At 44.8% G+C, this 15494-nt stretch overlaps 2 protein-coding genes across 4 annotated transcripts in view; one reads left to right on the top strand and one right to left on the bottom strand.

Annotated features, from left to right (window-relative positions):
- The window catches only part of arfgef3 (ARFGEF family member 3), a 30775-nt gene extending 28186 nt beyond the window's left edge, over nt 1-2589 (bottom strand). For all 3 annotated transcript variants that reach the window (XM_049006969.1, XM_049006971.1, XM_049006970.1), the window contains exon 1: nt 2083-2589. In XM_049006969.1, coding sequence (XP_048862926.1) covers nt 2083-2167 — 85 coding nt within the window. In that variant the 5' untranslated portion in view covers nt 2168-2589. The remainder of the gene's footprint in view (nt 1-2082) is intronic.
- A 2272-nt stretch (nt 2590-4861) lies between these two features.
- LOC125738225 (p53 apoptosis effector related to pmp22) lies at nt 4862-12676 on the top strand. The gene is made up of 3 exons (XM_049006972.1): nt 4862-5194; nt 9740-9880; nt 11745-12676. Exons 1-3 carry the CDS (start codon nt 4990-4992, stop codon nt 11954-11956), a joined length of 558 nt encoding a protein of 185 aa, XP_048862929.1. The 5' UTR covers nt 4862-4989; the 3' UTR covers nt 11957-12676.
- The last annotated feature ends 2818 nt before the right edge of the window (nt 12677-15494 follow it).

The following is a 15494-nucleotide window of genomic DNA, read 5'->3' as shown; positions in this document are numbered from 1 at the left end:
ACTGTGCCTGAGAACCGAAGGACACATTTTCTTTAAATGAAAAAAGAAGAATCCGACAGCAACGGGCATGAGTCCAAACGAAGCGGCATCTCCGAAGCAGGTGTCCCTATGCTACGCTCTCGCTCCATATCCATCCATCGTTCCCCGTGGCACCAAACCCATTTTGTATCTGTTGCTCTGACAGCCTGTTCGCTTGCAGTCATCTAGGATGCAAGCTGTGCACGAGGGCCGCGCTGTCGTGTCATTCTATAATGCCACCCCCACCCCCCCAAAAAAAAGAGAAGAGACAGGTGGCCCAGCAGCAAGGCCCAGTTACACTGTGCTGACATCCTGCATGGTGCGGCATTAATCAGTGAGTGAGGACCAATGAACAGAGATCCCAGCAAGACACCAAGCCGCTGAGCACTGATCCAGAATCTGTTCTCAAAAACTGCCCTGTGTTTCACAGGACAGCATTTCTAAAGGTTACAGGGTCTATGCAGGCAGATCAAAGCGTTCACTTCAGCGCAACTTCAGAAAGAATATGAATGATCTGCCTAATGTCCTTCAGCTCCAGAACACATGATGCGATCCAAAGTGAGTGAACAGCTCACAGAGAATGAGTCCTGGTTCTTTTTCCATAGTTTGAAATTTCGCTCTTCTTTCATTCCGGACATAGTAATACTCCTATGTTGTTTTCCTTATATGTTTACTTGGTAGAAAAAAAAAAAAAAGTTAATTTATCCCTGCACAAATCTACTTGACTTTTACATGCTCGGTAAGAATTACATCCATCATAGGATTGACAGGCTACTCAAATTCAGGCAACAGAACAACACATCAATTGTTTTCAGAAGCAAGGGGATGCCTTATTGTTACAAACAGTGCAAAAACTGTCCTGTTACTTCTTGCATTTCTGGTTGCAGTGAATAGGATGCGAGCGCCCATCACACTGGAACAGACACCCAGCAGTGTGCAGTGCATGCTGCTCGTGCAGAAGATCCTACGCAGCTGTAAATAAACAGGAGGCTCTCTGACGGCACTTAGCAGGCCCAGGCGAGGCTCGGCCAGCCTGACAGAGCGTGGTCACAGCCCCAGCGAGCGCATGGAGGGGCAGCCCTCATGCTAACCTCACCTCAGCACCTCGGGCTGCAGTCACTGACAGCAATGTCAACACATTGTGTCAATATGAGTGCAACAGCCAGCCTTAAATATACAGGATACAGGGTAGATGTATGATCATATGGACAAAAGATCACACTATTAATGTTCTTCGTACTTACAAGACCATTCGTGGAATTTTAATACGTTAAAATCTACAAGCCAACTAAATCTTGATAAGGCTATGATAATGAGATCTACAGTGTTTATGCTTAAAATAAATATTAAGCATCATTTATAAGAAAAGTTATTTTCTGTTTCATTCATTTGATGTAACAGCTGACTCGCCTTGATTCCAGTGTTAAACTTAAATCTGATATTACTTCTAACCACGATATATTACTGCGGAGAAATTAGATATATTATATATTACAGTTATTATAAGATTACTAACACAAGCCTGACATGGGATTTACCTGCATTATCTAAGCAATCCTACATTTCTATTAGTCCTTCAAATGCGTAGTGAGCACAGTGGTTTGTCAATATATTAATGACATGGTTCAACTGCAGTTCACAGCAACTTTTTTCACAAAATAGTGCAGATCTGTACTATTAACATACGTTTAAGACAGCTGATAGATGGCATACTTCAGTTTTTTTACACTTCCGAATGACATTAAATATATTTTTACATCACGAGTATTAAATTTCACAATTGTCAACACGATCAATACATTTCAGATGAGGCATTTCGGTGCTGTATAGACACATCTGCTTGAAGGCGTGCATTTCTCGTCAAATATCATCATGGTTAAAAAGTAAAGTGCCCGATTGTCGACCCAACTCGCAGGGTCTCCTTCTTGACCAAATATTAGGCCGAGTCAGTATATTCCCTTAGACGATCTTCGCTGTTAATGTAAACGATTTAATCATTCATTCTGCTGGTACGACAGCGTCCGTATTGCTTTAATGTTGTCGGGTGTCGCACGAAGTACCTACCACAAGCTAAAGTGCAGGCATCTCTTATCGCTTTGTGCTTATTCCCGGACGCATCTTTTTGAAGCTTTCGGAGTATTTCTTCCATGGTGAAAATTAATATACGAAGCCTGATTTGAACCAACTGCGATTACGCTTCTATTCCAGCAGCATCCTTGTTTCTAGCGATGATTCATCCCAAAGCCAGTGATGTAAGATCACACGTCAGTTCAGTAGGAAATACCCATTTAGTCGGTGCAAAAATGGTCCAGGTTTGCCGGAGCGACGGATCCAGTTTCCCAAACGGGGTGTCGGACTGCTTGGGTGAAATCTCGTGTGCTGGATGCTGAATCGCATGTATGTGGCTGGGGTAACTGCATATCAGGACGGGCCATTTCCCTAATTCAGCCTGGGAAATTTGAAACCTGCAAACTGCGGCTCTGGACTTTGGCTTTTCGCTGGAACGGATGGATTAAATGGCTTAGAATCCGGACCGTAGCGCTCCGGGATGCCGCTCGGACTGCAGCTGCTGTCATGTTGCGCACCCATTTGTATGCACGGCTTACTGATGGAGCTGTTTATATCCGCCTTTTATAAGGGACGCCTGAAGGGAAATTGTCATACAAAGGCGCCGCTTACTGACAGCTTGATTCCCGTGAATTCCACCCGCAGTATTCAGTTATACCTCCAACATTATAAGAGGCTATCAACAAGCAAGGCAACATTGAGAGGAGAGCATATTAGGGAAATGGTTAAGATACATATGTGTGTGTACACACACATACATACATATAGTATACATAGTACTGTATACTTTCTATACACCGAGCTGTATACTGATTTCTTGTTCTCGGTATATAACTATCATGCCATATGATAACCTGATTTCTCACGTTTCATTAACCATTTTCTTCTCTGTATTCTGTATTTGAAAAATCCAGATCTGGGATCAGCTGACCACCATCACATCCATTGAAGATTAACGTGGGGCGAGAAACGTGAAACTGATCCCAGATCGCATTCTGGATAAGCGTATAACGTAAAAAGCAAACGCGATTCTCGCTGTCGAAATCTCGTCACAGGTTTACTGTACGTCATTGCGTAGGTAAAATTGTACCTTTAGTTGTACAGATACAGGGCGCTTTTTAATCTTATTGCTACTTATATTAATACATTGTCGGCTGGTTGTTACTTAGCAGAACCGACATTTTAAATGGTGCCCACCGACACGTTACCATTGCATGTTTTTGCTTTCCACGGGTCGTGTTGACCGTTTACCTGCTTGTACAATATTTTATCAGTACCCCAGTTTTACCAATAATTGCAAATCCCAACACAATTTTTGTTTCAAATGCTTCATTTGACTAATTTTCGTGCCGAAACTTTTGTGCAGTTCTTTTGTCGTAGAGAAAGTCTGAGATACCTGTTTCACTTGGAATTTCCTCTGGACATCTGCCTAAAATCACAAATTGTGTTGAATGTGTGGTACGTCGTATTTACGCCCCGTTCTCTAACATGGCAGTGCTGGTGTCAGAATTATAGGATGTATTGGAGACTCTGTGCAATCGTTTACTTCACCCTTTCCCTCCCCCTAAAGATACCAAACATAAAGTATGGTCTCTCCAAAGCTGCTTCACCAAAACGATGAGCTCATTGATGCTTTAAATATTTTATTTAATTCGTGTGACGCTTTTATGTACGTGTAATGGTCTAGTATTGACTGTAGGGGGCGCTAACGGCGTGTTGTTGAAATTACCTAATATTGCAACCAGAGTAGTTTTCATTTTACTTACTAAGTCTACTAAACGTTTTTAAACGATTTGCTTTAACTACCGTTACACATTTGTATTTGCAACGCATCTCTTGCGTCTTTTGTCTCATTTTGGAGAATTTAGTGGAATTTTCTAATATTTAACGTCAGGTAACAGAGAACGATATTAACTATATATAGGCTAATGGCATCTCTTAGTCAGTGTTCGTTTTGTCATCGATCGATGGCATCGCCATCTATTTATTCAATAAAAATACTATTTGAACTCTGCATAATGAACACCAGCGGTACAGTGCAATGGACCAGGTGCTAATATTTTAGAGTTTCATAGTCCCTGGGCGTTAAATCTAACACGTCGGTCAAAACTATTTGCAGCATTTTTGCCATCACTGTAGATAATATGACTGGCAAACATAATGCCCAAGTTTATCAACATGAGATGCAGATATTTTAAAAAATAAGGTCCTCGAGGTGGACCTGTCTATAAAATTTAATGGTATTTATCCTGGTAACAAACAATTTCACAAATAATTTAACTAATTTCGAATACACGCTGGAATACGAATCAGTTAAAGGTGTCCCAGTGTACATGAAGTTATTGCACTTACGTTTGAATCGGTATAACCAAATTAACCAAAATCATTGGGAAAATGAGCAATGGCACGGAAAATAGTTGTGTTATTCTTTTACTGAAAAACGTGGTTTACTACTGAGCCCCGGTCTTTCACTAATATACATAATTACTGCATTTAGTTGGATAATATTCTTAAACCGGTCCAATGTACGCACAGTCACTCCTGGACCGGTGTTTTTCTCCGTTGGGGGCGCATCTGCTTAATACCCCTTCACAGCAGAAGGAAGGGCAGCTATGGGGGTCTATGTGCGAAGTGGCAGCGAAAGGGTGCGAAACCTGAAGCCGGATCGGGGCGTCGCTGGGCCGGTGGCGGACGGGCTATGAGCTTGTCGTTTGCAACCTTTGGCCCATCCCCCAGCGCCCAGCCCGACAGGTTTCCGTACAGGTTTCTGCTTTTATTGCGTGCATTGCAGGCTCGGGCGGGGCGCTTGTGTATAACAGCCCAGAGTCTGTCGCCCTTTCAACGGATCGTGCAGCTTTAGGCTCCTTCGTGCGCTCCGGTCTGTCAGCCTCCTCTGTACCCAGTATGTTCCGCTGCGGGATCGCCTATCCCAGGTGCAGGTGGATTTTGCCCCTGCTGCTGGTTTTCGCCATTTTATTTGACATTATCGCCATCGCCGCTACTTCTGGGTGGGTGGAAGACGAGAATGCGCAGACCCACTACGCGAGCATGTGGAATCAGTGCCGGGGGCGCAATGATAACTGGGACTGCAAATCGCTCATGGAGTACCGTAAGTATGGCACTGTAACGGGGCTGATACTGTAGGTATCTCAGCCTATGTGAAGTATGGTCACGAAACAGGCAAATGTCGGTGTGTTACTACGGAAAATAACTTATTCCCGTAGCCGCAAAAGAATTTGTTGTATAGTTGGGGGACATCAGCACGAGACTATGGGGGTGAATGAGGAATTCGACAAATGAGTCCCGGATTCATGTCAACATGTTTATCGTGGGCTGATACCCGAGGGAAAACTTTATGTTGTAAAATGCTACCCCGAGTTTCAAAGTAAACGGTGCTTTCACATTTACCCCAAACTTTGAGTGTTTTTTTTGACCAAATTTTTCTTCTGACAGAATTGTAGATAAATGTACGTGCTGAAACATGCCCCGTTCCCGCAACCATTTTCTGGGAAGTACCTCCCTTGAAACGTCGCTATTGGCGGCGTGAAACATATTAATGCTGCCGAAACTGAGCATCGACGATGATAGGATTTTAGGTTTATCTGTTTACTGCACATAAAGCTGTCATGTCACGCCCGCGTTTTCTCCAGAGGTATCTTTGAATAAACAAAAAAATATCTAATTTAATTCAAGTTTTAGAAATTTCTAATTAGTGATGACGGTCCAAAGGTAGATGGATCCCGCTTACTTTTATATGAGAATATTGCTTACTTTGATTGACATGAGTAACTTTTAAACAGCTCCTCATATTACAAACTTTAACCCCAAGTTAAACTTATATATATATGCCTGTTAATTCATTGCTTTGGCACATCTTTCCCGTATAGTGCCTAAAATGTACTTTCATATCCATAATATAGGCCTAGTTTGCATTATGGAACACACTCAATTATTTCTCACAATTACAGTGGAGCAGGCCGAATAACCGGTTTTAGGGGCGCATTCCTCCGCTCGGGAGCCTTAAGTGCGCCGTCAATAGTCCGTGTGACTTTAACACTGATGCACCCTGACATCAGTATTCACGCAGCATGCAGCTTCAGCGGCGCCGATTTCATTCCCATGAATATTTAAGGAGCCCACCGGACTCTCCATGATATTTCCCTTCAGCGCAGGAGTGGGCCATTTTCCCGAAAGCTCTCCACCCCCACGTACAAGGGGTTACGTTTCTGTCTGGCGTACCATCTTAACAAAATTCACCTCTGTACATTATAAAAGTTGTGAAATGTTGGTTGGCTGCGAATGGATGCGGTTACAGTGGTGTTTGGGCTCCATGTAGATGGCGGTGATATTTGCCAGTAATATCTAGGTGGCGAGAGTACTGGCAGCTCAAATGTCTTCTCCTACAATTAGCAATTTTAGTTTCTCTCTTTTGCAGGTGACACTGTATTCCGTCCTCACTTTCCCTCCAAAGCAGGTTTGACTGTAAATCTGTAAGACTGTTAATCGCATCCTAGATTTAGTCACCGGGTTACTGTCTGTAGCATTGATATGAAGAGCAGATTTATTTCTGAGTCCGTTTGAGACACCCAGCTTAGTTTGAGGACTTCGGGTGTTTTGGGGCAACTTGGATACTTCAGAAACTTTTCTGGCTAAAATTCTTCAATGAACCCAGTGACCATGTAAGAAAAACAGATTGCATTCTGGGAGCGAAAAAGGCAGTGAAATGCAATCAAGCTTTATTTGCCATTTGTTCAAGTACGAGAAAGAGTACATTAGAAAAGACACATGCAGACCTTTATAACGTTACTGATAGAATTTCATCTCCTGATGCTGATTTTGATACAGCCTTTGACCGTGAGAAACTGCAATTAGCACCAGAGAGAATGTAAGACCTTTGCCTCGGGACTATCAAGCTCCAAATGTAACACATTAGCAAAATTTTATTCATAGATGATAACCAAGTTGAAAACCGCCTCCAGAAATGATTGGTGGTGTTCCAGAAAGTTCCTGAGTATTTAATAAGGCGTAATGTGTGGCTAGATTCGCCATGGCGTTGGGAATGTGGTGGCACCTATATTTAGCCCCTTGAAAGTGGTTGGTGTAGCTGGGAAGGGAGTGATCATACTGACCGCCTCTGGGAAGAAGGAATGCGGGTCTGCTTCGCTTCTCATGGAGCTGAAACATAACCTGTGTCGGGGGGGGGGGGGGGAGAGCCCCAGTCGTGTCTGTGAAAGATACACATGGGCGTGAATCCCCCCCCTCCCCCGACATCCAGTGAAGGTCAGCAGCTGTCTTATCTGCCCCAAGTCCATCTGCTCTGGGTGCTTCACTCCAGAACAATGTGGCGCTTATTCCAGCCAGCCGGCTGAGTTTAGGTGTTATCTCGCCATACGTTTCCTCGGAAAAAGAGCTGGGAGGAGGTGTGGTAGACTGCATCTGCGGAATGAGTTGGGCCCAGCAGTCGGCTGGGTTTTTCAATGATGCGTCAGTCTCTGGAATCTTCTGTGCCACCAGGCGATCCTCATGGCCCCGCAGGGGTGTGCACTCTCCCCCGCCTGCTTTCTGCCAGGCCTTCTCACCTTCATGACACACCCAGAGAGGCCCACAGTATGTCATGTGACTTGGTGTCGGAATGGCATCTCTCACTGGAGGAGCTGACCGTCCTGAGCTCCTGCTCAACTTTTGAAAGTTTTCACACTCTAATGCCTGTTACGATGTTATTTTTTTATTTGACAGGTATGAGACACTGTACTGATTTTAATTAGAGGCTTTTCCTATGAATTATATTAGGGGTTAAAACAGAATTGGGAAGCATCAAATCGCTAAATGGATCTGCATTACCAGTGACCCAGTTTTACAGCCCTGCACTGCGTTTTGCGTTGATGCAGGAGGTGATTCTTTAGCTGTAAATAAGTGACATGCGCTCCTGTGCAGCTTGCATGCAGCGGAATGCTTCCCGGCACCAGGGTTGCTCTTTGAGTGGCTCAGCCCACAAGCCAGTGCCCTCAGACACCTCAGTCGGCTGACCCCGCGTCCGCCCGCAAATCACCTTTCCTACCCCCACCATGCAGTTACGCAAGTCACTGTCCACTAGAAACTTACTCCTTACTGACATTTACTTTTAACCACAGCGACCTACGCCTCTGGAGAAAGCAGGGCAAGTCAGTCGCTGGAACAAGTGGAGATTGAGCACATTGGCGTCTCACGATACCTACGGGAGCTGAGATACGGGAAGGCTCTGTGTAAATGGAGAACATGAAAGCTTCCTGCGCTATAAGGGCTCCCCTTTGGTCTGGGACTTCTGTGTACCGCACGTCAGAAAGAAACACAAGCGGCCGCCTGTAAAGTCTGAGCAGAAGCCAGGCTTCAGGATCTCGCCATGGGAGTGTGAACATGGCAGCCGGCCAGCAGGGGCAGCGTTACTCATCCCTCCAGCTAAATGAAGGATGTTTCACATCCAGGCAGAATGTCTGACTCAGGTGTCAGGCTGTGGGCGAGCCGCACCCAGACCGTGAGATGCGTCGCTGAACAACATGCCGTCCGCGTCATCTTTGTTTTGTTTAGAACCAAAAGGCACAAAAATATAACTGCAGGAAGGCCTCAGCTACACCGACCAACGAGTAGAAAGCACTCAGGTGTTTGAAAGCTGAGTCTGAAGTTGCGTGTGAACCGGTTTTGTCGATGTAAGTTATCGTAACATTGGAGCGTGTCCGCTTGGTGTTTCAGCAGACGTATTGGAAGTAGAATGTCTCGGTGCCGTTTCCCCCAAAACGTCTGTGTTTTCAGGGTGCCCCGAGTCTCTTGAGGATGGTGGCATTTTGTGTTTCCTGTTGTCAGGCAGTTGGGCAGAACCTGCCGCAGTTCAGTTTGGCAGACGGCGCCCTGCAGTCTTTGACTCGGCCTTTTTTTTGGGCCTTCAGCGAACGATCGCTCAGGTTGAAGCAGGGAGACAGGAGCCGGCTTGTTCAATATGTCCCCTCCCTCAGGCGAGTTTCAGCCTGTCTATGTGTTCATGGGCTGGGTGTGTGACTCCGCACTTAATTACCCAGGGTGTGGCCTGTAAGCGACAGTGAAGGTCTTTGCCACGTGACACCGGTGATAATGAGAAACTGCCACTGGCCTCTCAGCATCGGCCGTGAGCCTGGCGCCACCCCAAGTTCATTTCCAAAAATTCGTTTGCGATGGGCTGTAGGCAGTTGTCATGTTTGGCCCGTCCTGCTTAGGGACGGCCAGAGGGACTGGCCAACTTTTGGTTTTCATCCACCGTTGGGAGACGTTATAGTGAAAGTGTGTTTTTTTTTTTTTAATAGGATATTTTTCCTCATTCTCATGTGGGTGGTGTTGGTCCCTCTCACTCGACATAGTTTGTTAAGGGTGTTCTTGTAAACTGAGACAGATTTTCAACAGTTTCATCTGGCATCCACTGAAGCAAACCCAGAGCACTGGGAACATGCTCCACCCAAGGTATTCTACCCTGGAATGGGAGCCCAGAATTAATGATTTGTCATTGTGTCATAAGCGTGTTGATACCGGAGGACGTGATTCAGTGTCTCAATCGCATTGTGATTTTTCAGTGGAATTGTTACAAAGCACACAGGCTATTGAATTATTGTTTTTTTAATGTTTTTTTTTAACGGTGTGTTTCCTTGCGCAGCCTGGGCCCAGGCCGTAGCTGCACTCATGATCCTGGGCCTCTTCTTCCTCATCGTGGCTTGCGTCATCTCCTGCCCTGCACTCTGCTGCAGTGTCAACATCAGCCTGCTTCCCGTCATCGGAACCCTCCTCATAATCGCAGGTTAGTTCCCCACATCACGCTGCAGATCATCCCCGGAAACATGGCCGACGCTCTGCGTACGCGATTATTACGCTGAGAGTGATCAAAGGTTTCTGCTTCACTAGCCAGTAAGTAGCCCTTAAGTCATCGGAATTGCTTTGTAATTCCTGAGGTAGTGCTCAATGTCCTCAGCTGTTACATTGGTCAAGAAATATTTAGCGTGCATTATTCTGATTTCTAAAAACTGTTTTCTGTTGTTTACGGTATATAATGCAGGCAGCAGCTTGGCTGTTTTTAAATACTTAAAACAAGCCAGCCAAAGCCTGAGGCACTTTGCTCTTTGAACCGTGTAACAGACAGGCGCTTGGGCACAGCCCTTCTATGAGAACACAACCGAATTGCTATGGCAACACTCCCTCCCGGACACGCCCTCGCCCTCGCCCTCGACCACTCCCGGCATGAGTCTGCCCCGGGGGGCGTGGCCCGGCAGTCAGGGATTGGCCAGCTGTAGGGAAATGCTGAGGTGTTTCGCCACCTGCTGGTCTCTTTCTTCAACAGACACTGCAGAGGATTAATCATTACCTGAGGGGGCACAAAAAATGAAGTATTTTGCTATTAAATATGTATTAATTAACTACAAAGTCATGGTTACATACTGAGCTCATGTTCTTTCATCATTAATGAATAGTAACACATCTTTTATGTCAAATATTGACTATCTTTGCTCTTAATTTTTACTTCAGTAGTAACTCGGCTAATGCTAAGCATTTGTGTCCCATCATGTAAAGTGTAGCAGTGTGACCTGTAGCTATGTGAGGCATGGAATGAACTGCATGAAATGTCATTGTCCTGTAACTTAAAATAATGAGCCTTTTATAGGGACGTTAAGCCCTGCATTGTGCCGAGCTGTGCTCGACTACGCTGACCCTAGTACTCGTACCTCTATCCGGAAAACCTCACTATTAGCTCTCGCAGTCCGTGCCTACCCAGACCCCGCCATGAGGTGGCAACGTGCTGCGTTTCTTTAAACACGTCCACACCTGTCAGCTTGATTCAAACGATTTAATGCCGCAGCTCCTCTTCCTTTAGTGTGATGATGCCGCAGTTCCCAGTATGTCTGGAGGTTTTACCTGCAGCACACTTTAAATCCCACTATTCAGGCATCCTGAGTAAACCAGTAAGGTATAAGAGAATAAATACCTTTCAGAAGCCATCTTTGAGATCTGCAGACGGAGCTTCACGGGACTCCGTAGCTCGGGATGGCAGGCAGCCAGCCGCACTGCCGGTCCCCCAGCGCCTCTGAAAACCAGCCTCAACCTGCATGCCGGGTTTGGTCCTTGACTCGGGCTGCACGATATCGCATATCACCATTATAGGGTAATCATCAGCACGCATTTAGATGACGGGCGTAAATATTTGTCCAGGTGCCGGGTTTTCGGAACGATACGGACGTTTATTTACGCCCATAATTTAGGTTAGGAGTACGCCTAAAATATTAACGAGATGTGTTAAAATAATAAGACGCCCAAAAGTTAGCAATCCGTATAAACTCAGCGTACCCTTGCGCTTAATAAATGTCGAACTTTAAACTGCACAAAGTACCGCCACGCCACGATATCCGCACCTTTAATGACTGCTGAGCTGTCTCTTTCTTCGCCGCCGCTCTAGTACTAATCGCATCCAAACCGAATTTAATAAAAAAATTCGGCGGGTCCTTATGCTGATGACATCGCAGTGCGCTATCGTGTAGCCCTGGTCCTGACGTGTCCGATGGAGGCCCCAGCAGTAGCTCTCCGGCGTCCTCATGGTCACGATGGCCGTGACGCTGTGGCTCATGTTCAGAGCGGCACGGTGTTGCATCTCCCTCCTCTCTCTCCCCGCGCAGTGATTCTCCAGATCATCGCGCTCATCATCTACCCGGTCAAGTTCAACGAGCTGATCTACGAGGGCCACTACTTCTACACGTGGGCGTACGGCTTCGGCTGGGGCGCCACGCTGCTCATGATTGGCTGCAGTGTGATCTTCTGCTGTCTGCCCCAGTATGAGGATGAGATCACCGGCATATCCAAGACCAAGTACATCTACAGCAGCGCCTAGGGGCCTCCGCGCCGTCCGGCAGAGGTGGTGACAGGGAGCTGGGACACAGGGCGCCTACTGGGCGGCTTCCCGCAGGAAACCAATTTCATGTTTCCGAAATTCCCTCGCATCCACTGCCTAGGTAACGATCCAGCAGGAATTACTGCTGTTTAGCTGCATTGGTGCCGCTCTGCTTGCTGGAGTGAACCAAAGGCCTGTAACGGTGTAAATAGTAACATATTTGAATACTTCCTTGCTGTTTTACTGGCTCCCCTCCTCCGCGAAAGGTGTGTATTTCTGATAGGGTAGGACCATTGGGAATGTTAAGTGCTCTTAATCTTGAAGACTTTTTCCCAAAAAAAATGCCCCAATGTCAGCTTGTGCTTGAGTTTTCCAGAGGACAGGGGTTTGAATGTCTTTGCAAAAATCGTCTATTATTACTGTGGTTGGGATCTTTTAGTCTTTTCTCTAGTTGAATCTGAAATATTACAGATAAGCAATGTTGCCTCTTATTTTTGAAGTTGTGCTGTATTCTCTGCTACACTGTTTGCACTCATTGTAAAACTGGTTTATTCAAATGAATGTTTTGTCAGTTCACATCTTTCCATTATCATTATAATCATGTATTCCTGTAACTCTTTTGTAGTTTGAATCTTCATAAATGTGCCTTACTCCTTCATGGGGATCTTAATGCTTATATAATAAAAATTCTCCAGACATGGAGTTTTGTTACACTGAGAATGCAGCAGTCACCTTTAACCAGCATTAGAGATTCTGTGCTCTGCCACACTAAACGACACGCATTTTAAGCTCCATTAGACTTTTCGCAATAAAGTGCATTTTGAGACCAACTTAATTTTGCATGCAAATCTGGATGTTTTACCTCAAGCAGAAAGTGAGCGTTAATGTTCCAGCTGATGGAGAGGATGAGAACGGGGCCCGTTTTTTTGACACAATGACAGCTAGAAAAAAGACGTATTCATTAAAAATACGCTTTAGAAAGTACTGCTATCTTTTCCTTTAAGTCACACAAAGCACAAGCAGTGGTACATGGACAAACATTATCACGTTGACATGCCTGTACATACAGCCACATGCAAATACACTCGCGCAGAAATTCATGAATGCGCACAAAATACTGCCTTTTGTTCACATAAGCAAACATACTGCTACTTACACAAGTACACAGGAAATACATACTATTACTAGCATGCAAACATGCTTTCAGAATCATGCACATAATGCATACTGACGCAGCAACACATGATGCCACTGGTGACACAGAGGTAATAAAGCCAGACCGGAGTTTGACAAAACTTACTCGAGCAAGCCAGTACACTTCTGGGAGTAACTGTGTCTTTTTTCTCTGCTTTACTGTGTCATTTCATTGCAAACGAAAGTACATGGACTCGTCGATACTGAAGGACTTGTAATTGCGACAGTTTTCAGTGAGCAGTGGTGCATTTTCTGAAGGGAGCACAGGGATGCATACATTTATGGCCATGGCTGCACATACTGCTACTTGTATAGATGCTTTTCACGCACAAAATACACATTGATAAAGCAGCATACAAGTACATACTTGCATACACGCGTGTAGACAAATGTCCACACAAAATATATATTGCTACTTATAAATGCATATACAGGAGTAAATAAATGTGCAAATAAAAACTGCATACTGCCACTTACAATGCACACAGAAAAACGTGAAATACATATTACTGCTTACTTGCACACATCCATACACACACAATATGCACGCATAGTGCTGCAAACAGACGCAGACGCACGCATGCGTGCGCGCAAAATATAATCTGATATATATATAGGCCCACGGGCAAATATGCACAGAAAGAAAACGCATAAATAAATTGCACATGAATACAGAGGCATCCAAGACACCAAGATATTGGCAGCAGATCCTTTATGTCCTGTAAGCTGTGAGGTGGGGGCTCAATGGATCGGATTGAGATCTGCGGAATTTTGTGGCCAAATCAACACCTCGAACACTATTCCATGTTCCTCAAACCTTACCTGAACATTCTGTTGCAGTGTGACAGGGCGCATTATCCTGCTGAAAGAGGCCACTGCCATCGGGGAATAGCTTAGCCATGAAGTGGGGTACTTGGTCCGCAGCAATGTTTAGGTAAGGGGCACGTGACAAAGTAACACCCACATGAATGCCAGGACCCATGGTTTCCAATACTAAAGTTGCCCAGAGCAGCAGAGAATATGCAGTGTTGCTGACAAAAAACGGTGGCACACACGTCATAAAAGAGACGACGATGTGGGGATCGGTACCAGCACGTGAACAAGACTGGGTCGGTTACTTCAGCTTCCGCCGGTAGGTAGCGTGTCTGCTTGTTACATCCGCTAGGTGGCAGTCGTTGCACAAATATGATGAACCCGGAAGTAACCAAGTTACAATATTCCTCAATAGATTTTCTAAGTCGCTTGATAAAGTTTCTGGATAATGCGGACCAAATTTAAATATGAGAGTATCCTTCAATAAACAATTCATGCCGCAATAAACGAAGATTTATCTTATACAAGACGCAGGGTTTGACTAAATATAACTACCGTGTGCAGCTGAATTAGGTATCAAGACACATCTATGTACCGTCATTAATTTCGGGATAAAGTGGACGCATGGGCCACCTATTTGGACTAGATCCAAAGAGAGGTTTAAATCTGACGGTGTGTATATATAAATGACATTACATTTACATTTTAACATGTCCACATTAGGTAAATGAATTCCAGTTAAATGCAGTTCAGTCCAAATGGACTGATTAAAAGCCCCCCAAAACTGATGTCATGACCAGGTGGCTGGCCTGGGTGAAATGCGACCTTTTAAACAGTCCGTCCGCATGTTATGCGTATGTTTGCCTCTTCACTATGGCGACGTGTGGCGTCAGAGGAGCGCCGCCATGTTTCCATCCAGCCGCACCACATTGTTCTCTTTTTGCATGTAACTGCATAGTAACCTATTACATTTCGAATTTTATGTCATTTGGTGATCTCAGCGTTTGAAACTCGTCATCATTAAAAAAATAACCTCTCCACTTTTCCTGTAGTAATTTCCCCTGAAACGCTGCCAAAAACGCAAGTTACTGCTCTACTATTAAAACACTAAACACACTGATCTCAGCACATCACCGATTAATCGCACTAGGAACATACTTGGAAATAACTTTGCCTTATGAAGAATTAAGAAACAGTGGTAGTTTTATTTGTACCAATAAAAACTTGTGATCTACGTATTAAATAGAAATGTGGACCCCACACGTGGAAAGAAAACGCGATTGCCAGTAACTACTTACTCATACTATCTGTATTTTTTATTTGGTCATACTATTTTGTGGTTCATGCATGTCACACTTAAGCACATTGAATTTGTTTATGTCATGACCTGAAACGCGAATAAAACGAAACTATTAAAAACAGCGCCTGGCCGCATGACATCAGCTATGGAAACACGGTGGAGTCCGTGCAGCGAAAACTCCGAAATGGGACAGACTCACTACCTTGGTACTTTACTACTTTGGAGTTTTAA

The sequence above is a fragment of the Brienomyrus brachyistius genome, chromosome 3 (genome assembly GCF_023856365.1).
Source record: "Brienomyrus brachyistius isolate T26 chromosome 3, BBRACH_0.4, whole genome shotgun sequence".
NCBI classification, from domain to species: Eukaryota; Metazoa; Chordata; class Actinopteri; order Osteoglossiformes; family Mormyridae; genus Brienomyrus; species Brienomyrus brachyistius.
Note: the sequence above shows the minus strand (reverse complement) of the source record. Positions and strands in the feature narration are given on the sequence as shown.